The sequence below is a fragment of the Fusarium oxysporum genome, chromosome 3 (genome assembly GCF_000149955.1).
Source record: "Fusarium oxysporum f. sp. lycopersici 4287 chromosome 3, whole genome shotgun sequence".
NCBI lineage: Eukaryota > Fungi > Ascomycota > Sordariomycetes > Hypocreales > Nectriaceae > Fusarium > Fusarium oxysporum.
The window spans coordinates 1,504,813-1,524,800 of NC_030988.1; the positions used below are offsets into that span (position 1 = coordinate 1,504,813).

The following is a 19,988-nucleotide window of genomic DNA, read 5'->3' on the forward strand; positions in this document are numbered from 1 at the left end:
TGTATCAGCACCTGGAGACCCACATTGAATTTGAAGTGGACCCAAGTCTCCCCAGGCACTCGGAGCTCATGGCGCTAAGCAATGGGTACATAAGTAGTACGGCACCCCTCGTCACATCCACTGGGTTCTGCCATCCACAACATCACATCTCTACGTTGACGCTTTCCCCCTACCATGCTCACCACAAATGATGACGTGGTGCTCGAGGCACTGAAGCAGCTCCAATCATACTTCGAAAATAAACCGATCCAAAGGAATACGTGGTCCGGGAGGCAAGTTGGTAGAAAGGATGAAGACGTGTTGCAGACCGTCTTACCAAGATTGAAAGACTGGGCAGAAAGGATACAGACGCTGCACTCGAGCATTTCTGTCGGGCCCAATCGGCAGACAATAACTTCCGAATCAGACCAGGAAGGGGAAGATTCAGGGCGAAGCCTGGCTCTCAAAGCCACTTATGCTCCTTGCCACCATTGACCATACGTCTTCACCGAATGATGCAGACCCCAATCAGCCGTATGACGAAGCAGCAGAATATGAGCTGCCTCAGCTCATTGACCGCTATTTCAAACCTCTATTCGAAAGATTCGGACTAGGCCCTCAGCAGCAGAGAGCCTACGGCACCGCCCAATATCTTCCTGCTTTTGATATTTTGCGAAAAGCTGTCCATGCCCAGACGTACAAACATCTCAAAGGGTTACACTTGGACACTTCAGTCGATGTTCGCAGAAAATAATTACCAGAGCATGAATGGGTCCGTTCTCCGATAGGTAACGGGATTTGCCTGGCAAAGCATGGCCATTACTACGATATTCTCCTCCTACTTCAAAATAAGTTTCAAGTTAGCTCATTGGCTCGACGAACTCAATCGCCACCAGCGCCGGAAAAAGGAAGCCTTAGACCGGCTCTTGCCATCTATGGCTGGCAGCTTCCAGATGACCAATGCTGAGCTCAGTGCCCAATTAGAGCAGATTGAGCGGTCAAATGATCAACATCATGACTTCTTCAGTGAGATGTAGTGTCAGCAACAGATGCCACTGCTAAGATGTCGATTATTTGGATTGGCCAAGAGGCTCCTATATCATTTGAGGAGGGAGAGCCGGCGGTCGATATCAAAGGAAAGAAAAATGTACGGTCAATACCCCAAGGTTCTACCTGGCTAAATTAATGCGCATAGTCTACAATTATTACATCCGACAACAAGAACCATGAGCATCTGAGACAATCAGACTCTGACGTTACTGGAGATGCTCAAAAGTACAAAAGGTTACTGTCATATAGAGACCAGGCCTATGAGCATTTGGTACAGCAGAACCAGACTCATGAGAAGAGCATTGCCTACTATTGCCGGATGTTATTCGAATCGATCAAGGAATGGAGCGAGTTCCAGCTCTGGCCAGAGTCAGTGGCTTCCGAATCAGAGGGGGAAGAGGAGGATGCCACTGCCCCTTCCATCGAGAATACAAACATTCAGCTGTGGCAAAACCGCTCCAATCGATTCATGGTACCAGAGACTGACAAAGTTAGACTTTTAGGCCCAGAGGACGAGAAATATGAGCCGTACGTGGTGGTTTGATCGGATGCTAGGTACTTCAGCCAGTAATTTATGTCAATTTTGTTCCGAATATATACTGGACGGCGTGAGAGTGGTGAAGAGCGCATGGAAATTGATGAAAGTACCAATCAGAGTTGCAATACATCACTCAACGTTAAGAACGCGACCAATGGAAAACTCGACCCCATGAGATGGCGATGAATCCAGCGTGAAAATGTTCTCATGTTGCTTAGTTTTCCGTAATCGCGTTTTCTAAAGACACCCAAGTCTCCGTCCCCTTCCTACTTCCTGAGTTCCCGATGTCCGTGAAGTTACCGAGGCGCTGTTCGCGAGTTTCTGTCGATGAGGGTATGAATGTCGGCAACTCGGCGAGCTTGGAATCAGGCTGTTCCATTAGCCGCGTCGTCAGTGCACCGGTAACCCCATGAAGATGGGTCAAGGCGGTATTTGCGGGTGTAGTTTCCTCAGCAGAGTATTTCTGCATCTGTCGCAACCTGTGGTTGCATTGCTTGAGCTTTTCATCTTCGTCCTTGAGCGTGGTGATCTGATCGAGGAGCTTCTTGCATATTTGATCAAAACGAAACTCCTTGTCAGGAGTTTAGTGTATATTCATGATCTCAGATAGCTGGCGTATCTCAGGTGCCAAGTTCTCTCCTTCCTGTTCACAAGCCATTGGTTCAAATTCGATTCCAGAGTGGCGCGTGAGCGAAGAGGATGAGTTGGAGAAAATAATTAAGGGGCATGATTGATATTTGTGACAGGAGGGATACATCCAACCCTGTCAATGGCGACTCAGCCAGCCACTGAGTGACTTTCTGATCCCTGGCAACTGAAACCCCTAAGTAACAGTGCATTAGTGCGGGCTGTCGGTCAAACAGTTAGTGGGCTACAGTACGGTGGCAGGGCCCTACCATCCTTACACGCAGAGTCCCATCCATGTTGAAGTACTTGGTTAGGTCTATATAAGTCATGGGGGTCGCCGTCATCTACCCAAGCATATCTAACTTTTACACAACAAAATGGGAAATAAATCCACGATCATCGTCGGGCCCGTCCTAGAGGCCTTGAGTAAGATCAGCCCTGGTTTGAAGCAGCAATTTCTAACTTTTTTATTTTAGTTAGATGTCCGAGTATTTCTGTGGCCATGGCGGGCAGTTGTCACTCTGCGCAACTGGTTGAAGGCTTTGAAGTCCATGGATATGCATCGGATAAGTTAAATTATGATATTGACTCGAAAGAGTGCTTCTATAAAGTAGATCAGTCATATGGGGAAGTAAAAGAGGCAACTAGATGGTATTTAAACGTATTTTTAGAGAAAGAGCTTGTCGTCATCATTGGAGCTTACTGGAGGTCTGGAAAAGAGAGGGCTGCAGTAGGGCATTGTATAGAAAGACATCCCAACTGGACAAAGTGGCGAACTGGTTAGTATGTCAACATGTACTTCTTTCTGCATAAAAGTGCTGTAGCCAGAGAGCCAAGAGGGCTTACAGCCGCCATGTTTCTCCCCCTGAAATTATTGTGATACAGCTGCAGATAGAGCATGGGTCTGCAAGAGTGGCTTAACAAGATGTTTGGTAGCGGTGAAGAGCATGTATGGGATTCCTGAGTATTTATTTACCATACCTCAAGAGACAACTCTAGTCTAGGTAGTTTTCTCTGCTTTACCCATACTGCTAATAATCTAGCTCGCACCCTCGATCAAAATCACAGAGGAAACGAGGATAAGAGGGATGAAGAGGAAGAGTGTGTGGAAGTTGATCAAGGCCAGCTGGCCGATGACTAGGGAGCCGAACAGGATGTTGATGAAAGCGAGCAAGAATATGAGCTCGTCTCCGATGACGAGCGTGGAGGGGTACTTTCACCACGTGCTGACATCAAGAAAGGTCAAAGCAAGGACCGAGATGAAAAACTATCTAGTTACTGGATGAAGTTGTTGCAGTCTCAGCGGGTACGTAAAGTACGTAGTTCGTCTCGCTACTGTGTGGCACGGCACGTGGCGTGTGGAGACGCTGGAGATGAGTACAAAGCATGCACTGTGCGCCTGAATTTATGACACACCGCATCTCCTTTGCAACACTTCTCATATCGACATGGCCGCAGATAATAATCACCTCCACTCACTTCTCAAAACGATAGAGGCCGAGATTTCTCACCTAAGAGCTGATGTCTACGCTCAAATCACCTCCCAGCCGATAAGGCGATCGAATGGTAAAAAAGGCAGAAACCGAGATTCTCATCAACAACGGCCATGGGAGAAAATTGAGAAGAGGTTGAAAGTAGTTTACAAGGTGATTCATAGGCTAGAGTCAAGGCCCAATCGAAGGGGAATGGTATAAGCAACTACATTTACTCTTGGCTAAGCACGATAAAAGAGTTCCAGATAGCAGTTACATCTTCAAGCTATCTATAGAAGAGCTCGACAGTATCCGATCCGAGCGACAATCCTTCAATACCATACCATGGGTTGCAACAGACGATTACATGTTTGTAAAATGCAGGTTCTGAGTTTCGAGAAATGGATAATAGCAATAGAAGATGCAATGGTTTGCTAGAGGCAAGAGGAACCCAAGAAGCATGGAATTACACTTGTACCAAGATACGTGATGGAGGGGCCTGGGACGCCAAATATTTTGCTGCAATTCAACAGATAACCACCTGCTCTAATCCTTTCTCCTCTTTTAGCGATGAATCCATTCATTGATTAGATCTCCTTTATACTATTGCCTATGGTTGCCAATACTCTAACTCTCTTATTGACATGGAGAAGTACTCTCAAGCCAATGTCAACGACATGCAAAAGCTCGACAACCCTACCGAAAGCGAGATCATCATTTAAAGCCTTTTTGAAGAGGAGTATCAATAAATTGTAGAGGCGCTGGTGTTGAAATGGCTAGGACAGGTTATAGAGTGGAATGCCGGGGTCGTGTTCGTTCTCACACAAATTTTTCTTCTTCCCGTTGGTCATTTTTATCTACTTATCGAAATGTATACCTAAGTTCGAGGGTTAGTTGTTATCACTGCCGCTGGATCAAAGTCAACATTCATTCCAATCAGCAGAGTTTAACCAATGCAGCGACCTCTAAAGTGCGCTTGGGGTATTCCGTGTTTTAGCGAATATCAGCGTCGCGAGATGCATCAGAGTCTTAAAAGTGGCCTAGCGCAGCACCGCCACAATGTTGTGGCGTATTGCATGACGCGGGAAGATCTTATCAGTCAGGTGATAATGCAGCACCGTATACAAGTTGGTTCGAGCATCCCCGCGCGCTTGGATCTCCCAGCCGCAAGCAACGGGTACATAAGTAGCGTGAGGCTCCAGTCGCATCCGCCTCGCACCAACTTTCTCAGCAACACTATGTCCACACACAATCCTCTCGTCTCGACAATTGTCTCAATATGCACAGGTGTGCTGGAATTGTCTTCGAGTCTCAGTGCACTACATCACAAGGTTCCCGATAAATCCCCTCAAACAAAGCGACAGACGCTTTCCCAGTCGATCAGGCAAGTTGCAGTGCAACCCAAGACTCCGGTTGCTGAGCTACTGGTGACATTCTTGGATGAATTGGATAATTTGAGTGGCCTGGCGCAGGTAATACTATCGCAGACAGAAGAAGGCCCAGGTTCATGCCCAGAATCCTATGGTTCCCAGCAATGAACAAGTCATGGACAAAGTGACGAATTCCCTACAGATGGACAGCCGATCCGAGACGCCATGCGAGCGGCATATCGATATACAACTCGGAATCTCTGAGCAAGAGGTCGCGTCAGAATCTCAGGCAAGCGAGATCTCATGGTCACGGCCTGCACAGACATCTGACGACCAACAGCCCGTCGGGTCAAAGGGTGTGACCATGACTGTGAATGATTTGGCCGCAACAAATAGTCCGCCTGACTCACCCAAGGACGGAGGCAACGACATCAATGTCCATGGCGCAGTCTACGTACCAACGACCCCGAGCCCAGCCAAGCAAAGTGCAAGAGCCGGCCTAAATACAAACCCCGAGCGTGGATCATTCGCAAGGAGCCACTCGGCTGTGACTGAATCATCAGAGGCCTCCACGGCCGCAGACACGTCACCAGCCGGTTCTGTTGCGACTCACATCACATGGCCGGCAAACTCTGGTAGGGCATGTGACGAGGATGAAGCCATGTTGGACGTCGATGACGGAGGCCTCAACATGATCACTGACTCTTGCTCGCCACAGCATCCCGCGACCAATGACACAGCTAGCTCTCAGAGTCCTTCAGTCGACGACCAGGCGCCAAGGAGTCCCACTCAAAGTCCTACGGCAGTCGCCAGGGCTGGCCAGTCGCCACTGGCCTGTGCGGCCGACAATAGGGCCAACCCTCCACCAACGGTAGACAGCGACATAAGCACCTATTCTAGAAAGCCTCATGCAGATGACGGTTTAGTTCAAGTGCTCGAATCAGCCATGGACATTCTCTGCGCTGTTGCAGCGAACTCGCTAATGCAGGGTCATTCACCAGGGAATGGAGATGACCAACACGCCAACGACCAACAAACACAGTCTCCCTCCCCCAGCCCAGCCAGTGAAGGAAGCGATACCGCTAGCGAAGGAGCCGACCGGAATACCAGAACGAACACACCACCAATGATACAGTTCACGCCATCCAATAGATCACGCTCAGATCCTCCTGCGACAACGGTCACTCTCACGCCCGCTGATATGGAAATGCTCGTCCCCAGGCTTGCCGAGATGGAAGGTGAGGGTGACTCACAGCACTCCTCTGTTCCACTCAGGAATGTTGACCTGGCCCACATGCAAGAGAGGGTCAAGACGACTGATGAAAAGTGGCAGACTACGAGCACTCGGTATGAGGCAGGTCCGAAAGGTGAGGGGTACGCAAGGATCTACGTCTCGAGTAGCCGACCTCCGATCAACTGGGAGGGTTTCACTGCTGAATGTAAGCGGCCAACACTTACCGAAATCGAGTCAATATTTGAAAAGTACGCCTTAGATCCTCCCCAAGAAGATATTCCGTATTATATCGGTAATCTCGACATTCTTCCTGGTGAGCGTTTGGATCCTGGACCTGAGATCACGGGAAACCCTGACCTCAAGGACCTGCATGTCGCATATCACCACATTGGTGGTCCCGGTTCCGGGAACCGCACACATGGGGAAGACATCAAAAACTTTCGATCCTATAACGAGGTTTACTTCGGACCCGGGTATAAACTGTGGCTAGCGATTGAAAAACATCACATAGCCAAGATATAATGCATTTGTCGAAGCAAACTGGAGGTGTTGCAAATGCGACCAGTTTGTTTCGCACCAATCTCTTCTTCTAGCTCCCTCCAGGCTCAAGAAGGAGGGCATAGATTATATCGTTGCAGCCGTCGGACGTGGGGAAGCCTTCTACACCTTACCGGGACAGCAACATGCGATCATCAATTTTGGACATTGCGCCGCTCATTCCATTAACTACGTACCCCCTGGGGAGAAAATTGACTTTAGCAAGGTCACTGCGTGTACCGAGGATGGCATGTATGCTATTGGGAAAAAGTACGGCCAAACCACTGCCTCCCCACAGGAATTGGCGCAAGCCAACAAACGGAAAGCACATCAGCAACTCTCCCAAGTCGCGCCTAAAAGATTGACACGCACCAACACCACACCCCAGCGAGAGTTAGTCGAGATCGAGCAAGGCCTATCAGAGATACCTTATCGTCGAATACAAATCGACCACCAACATCCCTCGACTGCAGAGTTGAATGTATACAAGCAAGTTGCTGCCGTGCGTAGCACAATGGCCATACAACAGTTCATTACTCTGGTAAAGGATTGGAAGAATGAAGAGGCCACCGTCCATATCGACAAGACTAAAGACAAGCTAAACCAGTCAGTGCAATCAGTGAAATTCTTTGAAGGCAGAACAAAGTTATCGAAGTTCGGACTTCGGCTCACTCAAAGAAAACTAGCTCGTGAAGCTGACACGGTAAAGGGGCCTATACAAAAGCAGCTTAAACCAGGCTTTCTTGACAAACTTGCAGCTGATCACTGTATGACGAAAGATCGGCTGAAAGACCATATTCAAGAGGGCAGACAATGGAATTCTATCTGCAAATCACACGATGGGTTGCTCCCCTTTATCCTCTTGGACTCAAAAAATCCTTTCGGGATTAAAAAACAAAACTGGACCAATCTCTATCGCGAAGAATTTACCAAGGAGGCGAATGCATTCCGCAGTCTACTTGATGATGAGTATATGAGGAACCTATGTGAAGCAGGAAAGTCCTTTGAAGATCGAGTTTTAGAGAAGGTTTTTAATGGCAGCGTTTCGGATACTGGCGGGTTTCTATGGGAGGAGAACGAGCTGGACCCGGCTTCAGACAACATCGATGAGTTACTTAAGCAGCAGGTCACCAGAAATGGAGGCACGTGACTAAGATAACAGCTTAGTCAGAAAAAGCTACAGCGTTTTCTGACTCAGCATATACTTCATGACTACCCTACACTTGAGTAAGTATCCCTTGAGTTGTGTTGAACCACTCTCCCCTGTAAAAATTCTTTCTTGGCACGCACTGTTAGTGCCGTGTTAGGAGCGGGATTTTCTGCAGGCCACGCGACCACACAAAACTGCGGGGATGCTATCGGCTCCCTAACAGCAGTTTTCAGAGAAGGAATTTTGGAGAGTTCGCCTTCTCTGACAACACCTTTGTCGGATCTAATGGCGGCACCTCAGAACCAGAACGCCTTAGATATCGGAGGACGATGCCCATGGCATCGGTAGCGACATCCTCCCGATCAACGACGCCGATTGCGATGGGTTTTTCTCCTTTGAAGGCAAGCCGCACCGTCGGCCTCTGATTCCTTCCCGAGGTTTTTCCCTGCCGCCGCGACAGTCGACTACGAGCTACAACTTGGTTACTGGAGATTGTGGACTGCGTCGGCAGATGTAGTGATGCGCGAGAGAATTCTGGTCGGTGGAAAAAGTTCGACAATAGATTGCCCCCGAACCCGCTGACGGGTGACGGGCTTGAGAAATACAGCACCTTTTGTGCCATTGGTATGCTGGATGGTGAAGGAAGCGGGGTTTCCCTGTACCTAGCTAGCTCAGCACGTCTTTTGCTCCAGTAGGAGATCTGGCTTCGTTACAGCCACCCAGACGAAAAATATACAAACAAACAAAACAAACAAAAAAGTTGTGTTGAACCTCCCGGCCGTACCAGGCCCCACATGCCCACCATCTTCTAGGAGGTACATGGGTGGAACCTCTTAATAGATTGGGAACGTGAGCAGTGTGATGTAGCGATTTGTAACTCGAGAGATTGCCGGTACTTCTATCACAGGCTGAAATGGGGGGGCGACAGGTATCTTTTAATTGACGCATTTTAATTGGCTGTAACCCCCCTACTGTGACCTGGCGGGAGGTTCAACACAACTCAAGGGATACAAACTTAGATAACTGTCTTAAATTATAATCTAGCCTTAGGTATTTCGATTTCATTCTGCAAGCCAAAAGTCGCGCTTGTCCAAACTATATACTCGGTCTTTGTTACACTTGCCAAATAATACTCGTGGATTCAAAACACTGGCATCGCTGTTAGGCCAGCACTTGCGTGATCTGGCAGCTTCACTCAAACTGATGCGAATGCCGCTCGTCTTTATGCAGACAGCTGACTGAAGCGTTTGATTAGAAAGACGCGCGATACGATTGAAGAAGGACTTCCAAGTGCCACTGAACAGCGTTACATTGCGTAATGCCAGTTGCTGCAGCTGGTGTTGACAAACAAAATCGATCAAGTCATTCTCTAAAGTCCATTTCAAAGACTGTAGGGCTATTTTTTGGCCACTGGCCTGTCCTCCAGACTCGGGACATAAAACAAGTTCTTGTAGGTTCGGGAATGACCATAGAAATTGCTGCACTTCGCCATGCTTATAACCGCGCACCACTAAGTTGCTGACGTTCAAAGACACAATATTCTCGTTAACAACGAGCCATTCCTCGTTCTGTATGTCGAACGTTCTGAGAATGTTCACCCTAGTTATTTAAGGAATACGAAGTAAGGTTGGTAATAGCCTGTATGTGAGATTCTCTACTCTTACTTTAAAGAAAGGGACAACCCGTATCTTTTAGCGAAGTTCATTGTAGTACGCACTCTTGCACATTCCCCGCAGCGGCGTATGCCAAAGATCTCCTGCGCCAGATTCCTCCCAGTAAGGTCGAGGCCGAGAAGCCTATTAGCGAAGTCCTCGGTTCTAGTTAGCATCATAATGCTAGCTCATGCTTCCTCTTCTGACCCTAAACAGTCGAATCCACAGGAACGAAACCAAACATGCAGTGATGAGCATGGCATCTGACCATCGTTTCGCCAAGGTCGAGGGATGGCTGTCCCCGCCAGATTATTCAACCAATGCCAACTTGGCAAGAGAACGACGTCATCCCGGCACCGGGACCTGGCTTCTAAACAGTCCCGCCTTCCGGGAGTGGACAGTTGGAACACGCTGGCACCTGTGGCTCTACGGGCTGGCAGGGGCTGGCAAGACCATTCTGAGTACGACGATTCTGGATCATCTTCTGCAAATAGACACCCACACTACGCTTGCCTTCTTCTTTGACTTTAACGATGCCAGGAAACAGAAACTGGAGAATCTCCTACGCTCGCTGGCAGTTCAGCTTTATCATACCGGGAACGAAGCCGCGAGAAGACTTGATAGTCTTTTCACTTCACATGATGGACGGAGACAACCAGATACGAATGCCTTATCAGCCTGTGTTGACACAATGATACAAACTGCTGGAAAGGTTTTCATCATCATTGACGCTTTAGACGAGTGTATAGGGAGAGAAGAGCTTCTGCATTGGATCGGAGGCTTGAGATCCAGTAACACCCAGCTTGTCGTGACTGGCCGGCCAGAGGCAGACTTACGATGCAAGATCTCTCTTCTCTTTGATAAGTGTAATTGCGTCTTACGTAACAAGAAGGTTGTCAACGCCGATATTCGCGCCTATGTCACGGCAACGCTTGAACAGAAGCCTGGTTTCGTGGATAGGAACCTATCTCAAGATATTCTGGACAGAATCCGTGACAAAATCGGAGATGGAGCCGACGGGATGCAAGTTTTGACCCAGGTCATGAATATAAGTCAAACATTCTTCTGACATTCGTCGCAGGTTTAGATGGGCAGCTTGTCAACTAGAGAGTTTCGCTAGATGTCTGAGCCCGAAAGACATCAAGATAGCTCTCAGGTCTTTGCCCCGGGATCTGAATGAGACATATTACCGCATGGTCCAAAACAAGAGCAGCGCGATTCGTCTCCTGCAGTTTCTCGTCCACACCAGGCGGCCTCTGACACTACCAGAGGCCGTCGAAGTAATAACCACAGAGATAAATCAAGAGCCTCGAGGTTTCAACGTTAAACGCAGACTATTTCAAGCAGCCGACATCCTGCGATACTGCCCCAGCTTGGTGATAATCGCCGAAGTCACGAATGACGCTGAGACCGTGGACGAACTTCATCTTGCTCACTTCTCTGTCAAAGAGTATCTTCTTGAACAAGCCCAGTTCGACCTCGAAAGTGCAAGCATTGTCATCACCAAAACCTGCCTGACTTATCTTGCCGATATCAGGGGCAGTCACAGCACAATCAGATCCGATTTTCCAATGGCACGGTATGCAGCAGAATACTGGACGGAATACGCCGCTTCGGTCGAGACTTCTGAAGGAATCGTTCGAGTTACAGTTAATTTTTTAAAAGACGAGACAACGTTTCAACGGTGGTGTCGATTGTATCAGGCCGACCGTCGGTGGGACCATAAACCAGGACCTCCTAGAGCACCCAGACTGTATTATGCTTGTTTAGCTGGACTCCCAGGGGCCGCAAGAGATCTGACGACAGAGGGAGCAGACGTCAACGCGCAGGGCAGCCAATACGGCACTGCTCTATAGGCTACTTTACGTGAGGATAATCTAGAGGTCGTGCAATTTCTCAATCTGAACGGCGCCAAGATGACCAGAAAGCGATCCAGCTCGACAAACATCAGGGAACGAACGAAGTTACCTCGTCTTTAGACTACTGGTTTCGCTTAAACCTACGACCAAACCTCCAGCCTTTATCCTGTCGAAGCCATGGTCCCTAACTGTCATTCGTACCCAAGTAATTGGGTCAACGTTGTTCCTATCTTTATTCTACTCTAACCGAATACAGACGCACGGGTAATTCCCTAGACGGAATTTTGTTTGATGCAGACATATTGAGATGGCGTAGAGACGAGTTTATGAGGTAGGTGTGAGAAGAACATGAGTCGGAGATGGTATAGTAATAGACTTAATACATATGTTAGGATTTACCTATAAGGACCGAGGTGTTATCTAAGGGCAGAGATGGTACACAGTTGAGCTTAGAAAGCTTCCAGTGATATTATGTGGCAAGGCGTACCTGCGTAGTAGTATATCGTCGGGCAAGAGCTTGAGCCCACTGGAGGACCAGTTGTTAAGTTCGGCGATTCAGAGCTGAAAGAGATGGGCTGACCGCGCTTCTGCAGAAACATGAATCTCTAACTTGCATCAAGTTCGCAGACCCTCGTGTGCCTGCTTTGCGCGCGGCTGACGTGCTCCGTCCGGAACGACCCACAGTCGGTGAGATGTGGGCCGGCCGGCGCGAGGCCGTGGGAGGATGCTGCGATTAATTTGGCCCCGTTGACCCGGTTTCTTACCGGGGCTTAGACCAAATCCCGTTCCCGTTCGGCTCCCTCAGCGGTTCCGCACCGGGGCTCAGGCCAAGCTACGCTAGGCTCCTCTGTAAATCCGTCCCCTCTCTTTAAGCAGTTCAATTTTCACTTTCCACAGTGTTCATGTCTACCTTAACGAAAGACCTCTTGATTGCGAATTCTTCTATCGAGCTGCGGTTTCCTCCTGCTGCAGAAATGGGCTCCCGGATCATGGGCCGGAATTGATCCCATAATTTTTCCCTAGCTGATCATCAGCACTGCATCAACATCATGCACGATATCAGGTGTGTCCATGCCAGATGACTTGTCGACTAATTGGCAACGACGTAAAATAGATAGACTATCCAGGTATAGATCTGATGAACAACGCGGATAAAAGAGGACCTTCTGGAAGGGCTGCAGAAGATTTACGGTTATCTAGCAAGAGGGACATCGGGGATATTAAACAGCATTATGCTTACTAACTTGCAATCTTTCCGTACTGACAAGACCAATTGCAATACTCTGAATTAAACAGTGTAGTTGTCATAACAAGACAGCCGTCTTCCGTAAATGTGAGTAAACATCAACCTCTTGGATCCATTAATTGTAACAGACAAAGCCGAAAGAGCAACAAAGTGACGGGAAAGCATATGCGAGATCCTTCCAACATGCCAAGACACAATACATGGAGGGAGTCTTGCCTTAAGACGCTCAGTTTCTTTGTGTTGGCCAACGGGCAAGGGCAGCCATACGCCTCCTGTCGTCGCCCTTGATGCGACTTCCCAGGAAGTAGCACATCTTCAAGCCAAACTCGCCCGCAGAGATTGCACCTCGACGGAAAAGGCATCTGGTACATGCTTGCCCGTCACCGACTTCCTTTTCCGGCTTTGTCTGTTACAATTGATGGATCCAAGAGGTTGTCGATCATGAATCTCCGCCAGCATCAAGTCTACCAACATGCATCCCCCGCTTGATCGATCATACAGGACGTTGCGTGGCTCCGCATCGTGGTGCAAGATTCGGTACTGGTGAAGTCGCTTGAGCACTACAATGATCTGGTCGACAACATTCGGCCTAACCTCTTTCATCTCTCGCAAGACAGGCCGACCGCCATAACTGAGTAGCAAAAAATGTACATATACGCCACTGTCGAAGTAATACGGCTTGATAAGGTCAACTATACCCAGGCAGACTGGTACGAAGGTGCCCTGAAGTGACCAAACATGATCGTACATCTTATTTTCGTGCCGTAGATGTCTTGCATCCATTGCCTCTACACCTTTAGCCACGAGTGTGTAACCACGCAATGACAGGCATAGCTTGAAGAGGGACCCTCGCGATCCCGAGATGCCAAGCGGCGTACAATCAGCATCATCACCACGATCAGTTGCCAGTTGATCGCGCAAGAGGGCAACAAAGCTCTGTCGGTCGATATGTGCCTTGCCATGGTCCGCGATGTTAGGGCACCTCTCATCTAGAGGGCCGCCGGAAGCAATTCCACGCAGACATGCATGGGTGCAGTATGGCCGGTCTCGTATATTTTGTCGCTTGTCCGCATTCCCTTGTGTATCGGACACTCTTCCCTTGCACTTGTGTTTCACTCGAACTCGTGCCTCTCGATTCGACTAATGATCGACCGGTTAGATTCGGTGTTGGAGAAGGGCTTTCGTCATCTTCGTTATCGTCGTCGCTGGATTGAACCTTCTTAACTTCGATAGGCAGGCATTGCGAACGCGTTCGGATCGGCGAGCGTGTGAAACCTTTCCATCGTTGTGCTCTGTATGGTGTGGTGCGCTTTGCTTTGCGGAGCGTCGCAGGGATGCTTCTGAGCACGTCGTCGTGCTCTACAGCCCATGTATCGAGTTGATCTGCAGCGTTGTGCCACGCCTGAGACGGCAGTGGCGATCAAATAGCTTGGAGTACAAAGGCGTAAACTTGCGCCACAGCCGTCCGATGAAGTCGGTTCTCGTCATCGTCTTCAACATCTAGACTCGGTATGCAAACAGAGTAGTAGACGCAGGAGGGATCCCTTGGTATGTGCAAGAAGATGTACGTCATCCCTGTACAGACGTAGCCATACTGCGTACCTTTGCCAACCATGTACGAGAAGAGCTGCGTTTTCACGACGGTGGTGAGTCACCTAGCTTCGAAACCCTCGCCCTCCTGATTGATCACATCGCGGTCGGGCTGGGTTTCTCCGACTAGTCCTGTAGCAACCTGATCGCAACTCAATTTATGGGGCGCTTTGTACTCGATTGCGACTGTTGGGAACCTCTGGCCGTCTGACGTTCGGGATATACAGAACTGATCTGCCCGATTGCCTTTCCCCCGCGCTTTCCGACGCCTCGATGTTCGGGCCGATGGTCTCAAGCCATTGGAGACTTAGTCCATAGATTCAGAAAGAGACTCGTCGGCGGTTCCAAGATTGGTATGACTCTCAAACGTCAGTATTCCTTTGAGACCAAGGTGGCTTCTCAGGGTTGGATCGGCAAATGTAGCATCCACAAGCTTCTGAACTGCGTTCTCTACCACGTCCTGTTCACTGTTTCTAAGGTCAATCTCGCTACTGATCGGATGAAGCAAAGACCCCACGTATTCTAGCTGGTGTCGAGACGGAAAAGAGGACTAGGCGGCGAACGAGGGACTAAAGGCCAAGTCGGCCCAATCTTTTTCTTGCTTTGTTGGGAATGCATCCCAAGGGACGATTCGATGAGGGTAGAAGCGGCCGGTCGGATTAGTCGTATCGTCTTGGGTCGTGAGGGACGGATCGGTGACAACATCGATAGCTAGACAAAGCGTATGGCAGGTCTCAAGGTATGGATTGAGTGATAGTGGTTGCGATGCGGTTGCGCGTCTTTTGGTGGCCCCGCGTTTTTGTCATCCTTCGGTGGCACGATTTTCGGCGGTTTCGCGTCGGCGCTATTCTTCCTCCAACAGCTTCTGCAGCCTCTCTATTCCTTCCATCGAGTCTGATTGATTAGTCCAAGTGTACGGGAAGAGGGTAGTGATAAGCAGTCAGAACAATTCTTCATAAAATGTCTGGAGAAAAAAAACATTGAAACGAGATAGGCCCTGCCGCCGTGGAAATCGCGCTAGAGGCGGATCAACTTAGTTCCCCCCCTTTCTCCATATTGATGACTAAGAAATGGGAGGCTTGCCCAAGGGGGGCCCATAGGGACACGCCTAGGCGCCTCTCCACTTCTGCACGCGTAGGCGTGCGGATTATGTCAGCCCCCAATTTGGCACAACTCCACAACTGCATTTCGAGTTTTGAGGCTGGCGGGTTTCAGAATCCCGAGATTCAGAACTGCAATGATTCCTAATTATCAAGCTGAATACAATTCCTGCTGCTCTTATCCATCATTCTCAGCCGCCTCCCAGATGTCGCGCATGCCTCTTCTGCTAGAAAATGGATTACTTTCCATCTCTGCCGCTACCTGAGCCTCCACCCGATCATCTTCTGCTTTACTCCAATCCAGGTACGCCATCATCTCTTCCTTACTCCATCCAATCTCTAGATCCGGTGGGTGTCGTACAGAGTTTGCCCATCTGCTTCCAGTCAAGACACCACTGGTAGCTTGCTTTGTCATACCGCAAAGGTAGACCTAACGCCCTCCGATACTGCTGGTTAGTTTTGACGCTACCACGAGGCTGCGCCTTATACCAAGCATCTCGAGCAGCAACATATCTCCGATAGATGGCTTGTGGGTCATCATATCTTAGTGTCGGCGCCACTGATGCTGTTGAAGATGATGCTACTGGCGACTTCCCTCCCTGTGTCGATGGTTTTGCTGATGACACTGCCGATGATGCTGCTGTCTCTATACTAACGACAATGCAGCTAGTATCATCCCTGCCAGACCCAGCATGTCCGGATAATCCTGATGATGGGTCTTCCAGTGGTTCCCCTTCCTGCAAAGATGATACAGATGCAGATACTGCTGCTGCTGGTCGTGCTTCCCCGGATAATGCTGGCGAGAGTGCCACTGGCATTGCTTCTACCTGTGCTGACGATGATGACAAATACAAAATCCCCTCGTACCGTTGAGGGCATGCCTTTGACGTCATCTTGTGTCCTAATTTGTGGCATCTACTGCATGTAGGTCGTGCTTTTGGCTGCGCTGCTGCCTGAACTGCCTCGAATGCACTTGGTTCTCTCTGAGTGCTCGATTGCGATTTACTTGTGGTAGAATTGGCAGCTATTCGATTAGATCGGTGGCGAGGCTCCAATAGCACCTGATGAACACCATGACGACTCAAATGCCAATGCGGGTGAAAATGCTCCAAGCGAAGGGTTTGGCCTTGCTCTTGTAGAGCCTTGAGAATATGGGCGCAAGGGAGGCCGTGGGATCGAGAGAATGTACCGGTACAACTAGGCAGGTCTTCTTTCATAAGCCGCTTCCGCTGTTCTTCAACTTTGCGTAAAGCCTCGTGAGATATCCAGCCACGTATGGCACTATATAGTGATCCAGAGAGCTCAATTGGTATTCGCATTTGCTGCCTGACTTGGTTGGAGCGCAGCTCAGATAATTAATTAAGAAGCGCATGTTTCATAGCTCTCCACGCCTCGAAGAGATCTAGCGTAGATTTCTTGAGGTGGCTCTTAAGGAGCCCATGGATACCCTCAACCCGTGAGGTGACCACATTACCAAAGTGAGGGTGCTGGTCGACCCAGGCCTTAACAAGCTTTTTCTTGTACGGATCGAGCCAGTTGGACTTGATGTAGCCAACCTCTTCGAGATATTGAGGCAGATAGCGCTTTTCAAGCTCTTGTACGCGCTGGTCAAATGCCTGTTCATCTGACGGCCTCATAATCGAATGCCAGTGGTTGAAAAAGTCATTCCAGTCGCTCAGACCTTGCTGATAGGCCTCAGACCCTTGCTTATGGTGTACGAATGTTGGCTGGCAATAGCGGAGGACCGCCTTATTCGCATGAAACAGGCATAGCAGAGAGATCGAAGACGGAAAGCAGCTCTCTATCGGCGTTCATACAGGCCTTATCACGGTCAGTCAGAATAACAGATGGAAACCTTGTGTTGCAGAGTTCATACAGGGACCTGAGCCGGTCCAAGGCCCATATGAAGTCCTGCTCAGCCTCGCCATTAAGGAATGCGAAGGCGATACAGAAGGATCGCTGACAGGCATCAACACCAATCATATCAAGCAGCGGCATTCCGTATTTGTTCGTTTTGTATGTGCAGTCCAAGAAAAGTAGATCTGGGTAAGCCTTCAAGTATGCCAATGACTCCGGATGGGCGAACAACACCGCCGTGATTCGGTTATCTGAGTCAAGCTGCATCCGGTTCCAGAACCCTTCCTTGTCTAGCTGGTTAGCAAAAGCATGTATAGTGCTCTGACCCTCACAGAGCTCTCGTTTGCTATCTGCGATACGGTTGTAGATATCTTGCTAGGTTGCAATGGTATTCGAGTTCTGGCGAATATAAGTCCCTGATATCTTTTGGCGCTACACCAGCGTTCGTAAGGCGGCTGATTGTTGACCTGTCCACATCCGAGAGCTGCCGATGGACTGGGTGCGCCGATTTGTGCCAACTTGGTTCATGGTTGTGTGAAGAAAATTGTGGACCCGGACGATGCCTTAAAGACCAAGTCGTCTTATCTAGGGATTCCTTCGCGATGATAGAGAACCGGCAGTTGGTTCCTCGCGTAGTAGTCTTGCGCTGGCGGTCCCTTGAGGCGCTTGGTGGCCGACACCATCGATCACATGCGCATGTGATAATCTGCCTGCCGCTGGTTGATCGCGACGATCTCCCAGTTACGAACGCGTATCCTCTTGGTGCTGCCCATTCATTGATAGCCGTGAGTAGAGCCTCTCGCGAGTCGTACGTGCCCTCCGGCGGAAGCACATCATCAGGAAATGCCGTCTGCGCCATAACGGCAACCCCTGAAAACTACGGTTGTGGTTAGCAATGGCAGCAATAGCCGCAGCCCCTGAGAAATGCAGTTGTGGAGTTGTGCCAAATTGGGGGCCGACATAATCCGAACGTCTACGCGTGCAGAAGTGGAGAGGCGCCTAGGCGTGTCCCTATGGGCCCCCGCGTCTCGGTCGTGGTAGGCCCATGCTATGTCCAATTCCTATGGCTAGCATGGGGAGAGCCATGCGTATCATTTGCCTCGGAGATGAGACCGAAGTCCAAGCGCGTTAATGTTTGAGCGCGGGACCAGAGCAAACGGTACCAGAGGTGTGTGCGCTGTTTGTAGAAGCACTGTGTTTGAATGTGGCTGAGCTTAACTGTGCAAACAGACGCCTGTTGACTAATTTAGGCGGGACACATTGCGCGATGCGTGTCGCGTATCGCGTTCTCCTCTACACAAGGTGACAACCGACCCATTACTTAGTCATCCAATAACACTAATATATCTGGCATACAAGTTGAGAAATCCTCAAAATAATTCAGCCTAGCGATCTAGCATAGCATTGCCAGTACGTATTGTTTATGGTTACTCCTATGGAATGTGTAAATTCGTACTTATTACTTTTCGTCCCCTGCTTGAGAACCCTGTGTCCAAAAGACAGGACGCGGAGTCGTGTGGGGCAATGGGAGCAACATGACGTAGCCCAAGAAGTCGGCTTTTGCCCATGATCCATTGAGAGGGTACAACACCTGCATTTGATGATCGGGGTAACGAGGTACCCCATAGTCCATCAGACAAGCGGTTGATTTTTCAGCCCTCACAGGAACGGCTGGACACTTAGGACGGAACAGAGTGATATTTTCTTAAAACTATTAATAACGTGTTTGATAAGTGAGTGGGTCAGACAAGTAAGTGAGTCACTGCACTGTATAGTATTAAAAAACCTACCCTATAGTATCTTTTTATTCTAAATAAAATAGATAAAAGTTTAAAAAAAATATTTTTAAGAATAGTATAATTAACCTTATTATAAAATATTTTTTTAAGATTTTTAGCTATTTTATTTTATATAGTAAAGCTTAATTATACAGTATAAAATACAGTATAAATAGGTTTTAAGGTTTATAGCTGTATAGAATTTTTCTAAAAATCTTAAAAAGTTTATATAATATATTTTAAGACTTATATATACGCTACTAGAATTACAGCCAATTTAGGCTTAGTTTGAATTTTTAAAGAATTTTTTAAACCCGGGTTTAAGGTGGAAATAAGATTGACTCACTCACTTGGATGACCCACTCACTTATCAAACACGTTAAGTTATTTAAATTAGTTAATAAATCTTAAAACAGATTAAACTTTTCTTATAAATACAAAAGTAATAAAGGTATAGTTATAGCTTAAGTATATTATAACGATTGCACAAGCCGTTAAACCACAGGACAAAAGATCGGGCCATAATCGCTACGCAAGCAATCATAGGTGTGCTACAGCTGCCTTATAGAAGCCTTATAGCGCTGTTACGGGCACGAATCATAACAAAAAGGGGGAGAAAGGTAAATTAAGAAAAGAAGGTTTTAGTATTTAAGGAAAAACTATACATATTAGTAGACTAAGGCTAGCTTAATAGGTTAATAATAAATCAGATTAGGTTATAAGATAATATAATAGGAGAAATATAAGTTAATTATAAATATAAATATATAAATATTTTATTACTTACATTTCTAAGATTAAGTTTTTATTTATTTTTTATATTATATTTAAAGCTATATTTATAGAATATAAGTAATTATTAAGTAGTTCTTAAGTTATTTAAGGATAAATTTAATAATTAGGAGGAGACCTTTTTAACATATAGGCTAGGCAGGGAGGGTTAACCTAT

The 19,988-nt window shown here is 48.1% G+C and overlaps 7 protein-coding genes across 9 annotated transcripts; 5 read left to right on the top strand and 2 right to left on the bottom strand.

Annotated features, from left to right (window-relative positions):
• The first annotated feature begins 148 nt into the window (after positions 1-148).
• Positions 149-873, top strand: FOXG_12630 (uncharacterized protein). The gene has a single exon (XM_018392456.1). It carries the CDS (start codon positions 175-177, stop codon positions 472-474), a length of 300 nt encoding a protein of 99 aa, XP_018252166.1. The 5' UTR covers positions 149-174; the 3' UTR covers positions 475-873.
• A 41-nt stretch (positions 874-914) lies between these two features.
• FOXG_21054 (uncharacterized protein) lies at positions 915-1,016 on the top strand (the record flags this gene model as incomplete). The annotated part of the gene is made up of 1 exon (XM_018401398.1): positions 915-1,016. One exon carries the CDS (start codon positions 915-917, stop codon positions 1,014-1,016), a length of 102 nt encoding a protein of 33 aa, XP_018252167.1.
• A 26-nt stretch (positions 1,017-1,042) lies between these two features.
• FOXG_21055 (uncharacterized protein) lies at positions 1,043-1,573 on the top strand (the record flags this gene model as incomplete). Its single annotated transcript, XM_018401399.1, has 2 exons — positions 1,043-1,126; positions 1,175-1,573. The coding sequence occupies 2 exons, from the start codon at positions 1,043-1,045 to the stop codon at positions 1,571-1,573; spliced, it is 483 nt and encodes a 160-aa protein (XP_018252168.1).
• A 208-nt stretch (positions 1,574-1,781) lies between these two features.
• Positions 1,782-2,490, bottom strand: FOXG_12631 (uncharacterized protein; the record flags this gene model as incomplete). The annotated part of the gene is made up of 2 exons (XM_018392457.1): positions 1,782-2,138; positions 2,473-2,490. 2 exons carry the CDS (start codon positions 2,488-2,490, stop codon positions 1,782-1,784), a joined length of 375 nt encoding a protein of 124 aa, XP_018252169.1.
• Positions 2,491-4,904: 2,414 nt separating this feature from the next.
• On the top strand, positions 4,905-8,086 carry FOXG_12632 (uncharacterized protein; the record flags this gene model as incomplete). Its single annotated transcript, XM_018392458.1, has 3 exons — positions 4,905-5,093; positions 5,158-6,726; positions 6,782-8,086. The coding sequence occupies 3 exons, from the start codon at positions 4,905-4,907 to the stop codon at positions 7,955-7,957; spliced, it is 2,934 nt and encodes a 977-aa protein (XP_018252170.1). The 3' UTR covers positions 7,958-8,086.
• A 1,779-nt stretch (positions 8,087-9,865) lies between these two features.
• Positions 9,866-11,465, top strand: FOXG_12633 (uncharacterized protein; the record flags this gene model as incomplete). The annotated part of the gene is made up of 2 exons (XM_018392459.1): positions 9,866-10,661; positions 10,717-11,465. 2 exons carry the CDS (start codon positions 9,866-9,868, stop codon positions 11,463-11,465), a joined length of 1,545 nt encoding a protein of 514 aa, XP_018252171.1.
• Positions 11,466-11,558: 93 nt separating this feature from the next.
• FOXG_21056 (uncharacterized protein) lies at positions 11,559-13,651 on the bottom strand. 3 transcript variants are annotated; one of them, XM_018401400.1, is made up of 2 exons: positions 12,544-13,651; positions 11,559-12,487 (listed from the first exon to the last, which is right to left on the bottom strand). In XM_018401400.1, exon 1 carries the CDS (start codon positions 13,495-13,497, stop codon positions 13,030-13,032), a length of 468 nt encoding a protein of 155 aa, XP_018252172.1. In that variant the 5' UTR covers positions 13,498-13,651; the 3' UTR covers positions 11,559-12,487; positions 12,544-13,029. The 3 variants fall into 3 exon arrangements, with proteins under 3 accessions (XP_018252172.1, XP_018252174.1, XP_018252173.1); XM_018401402.1 differs by having other exon boundaries at positions 11,559-11,867; positions 11,956-13,651; XM_018401401.1 differs by having other exon boundaries at positions 11,559-11,888; positions 11,956-13,651.
• Between the last annotated feature and the right edge of the window lie 6,337 nt (positions 13,652-19,988).

Excerpts from the sequence above, each read along its gene's own strand:
- FOXG_12630 (XM_018392456.1), top strand. The coding sequence starts at position 175 with ATGCTCACCACAAATGATGACGTGGTGCTCGAGGCACTGAAGCAGCTC.
- FOXG_21056 (XM_018401400.1), bottom strand. The coding sequence starts at position 13,497 with ATGGATGCAAGACATCTACGGCACGAAAATAAGATGTACGATCATGTT.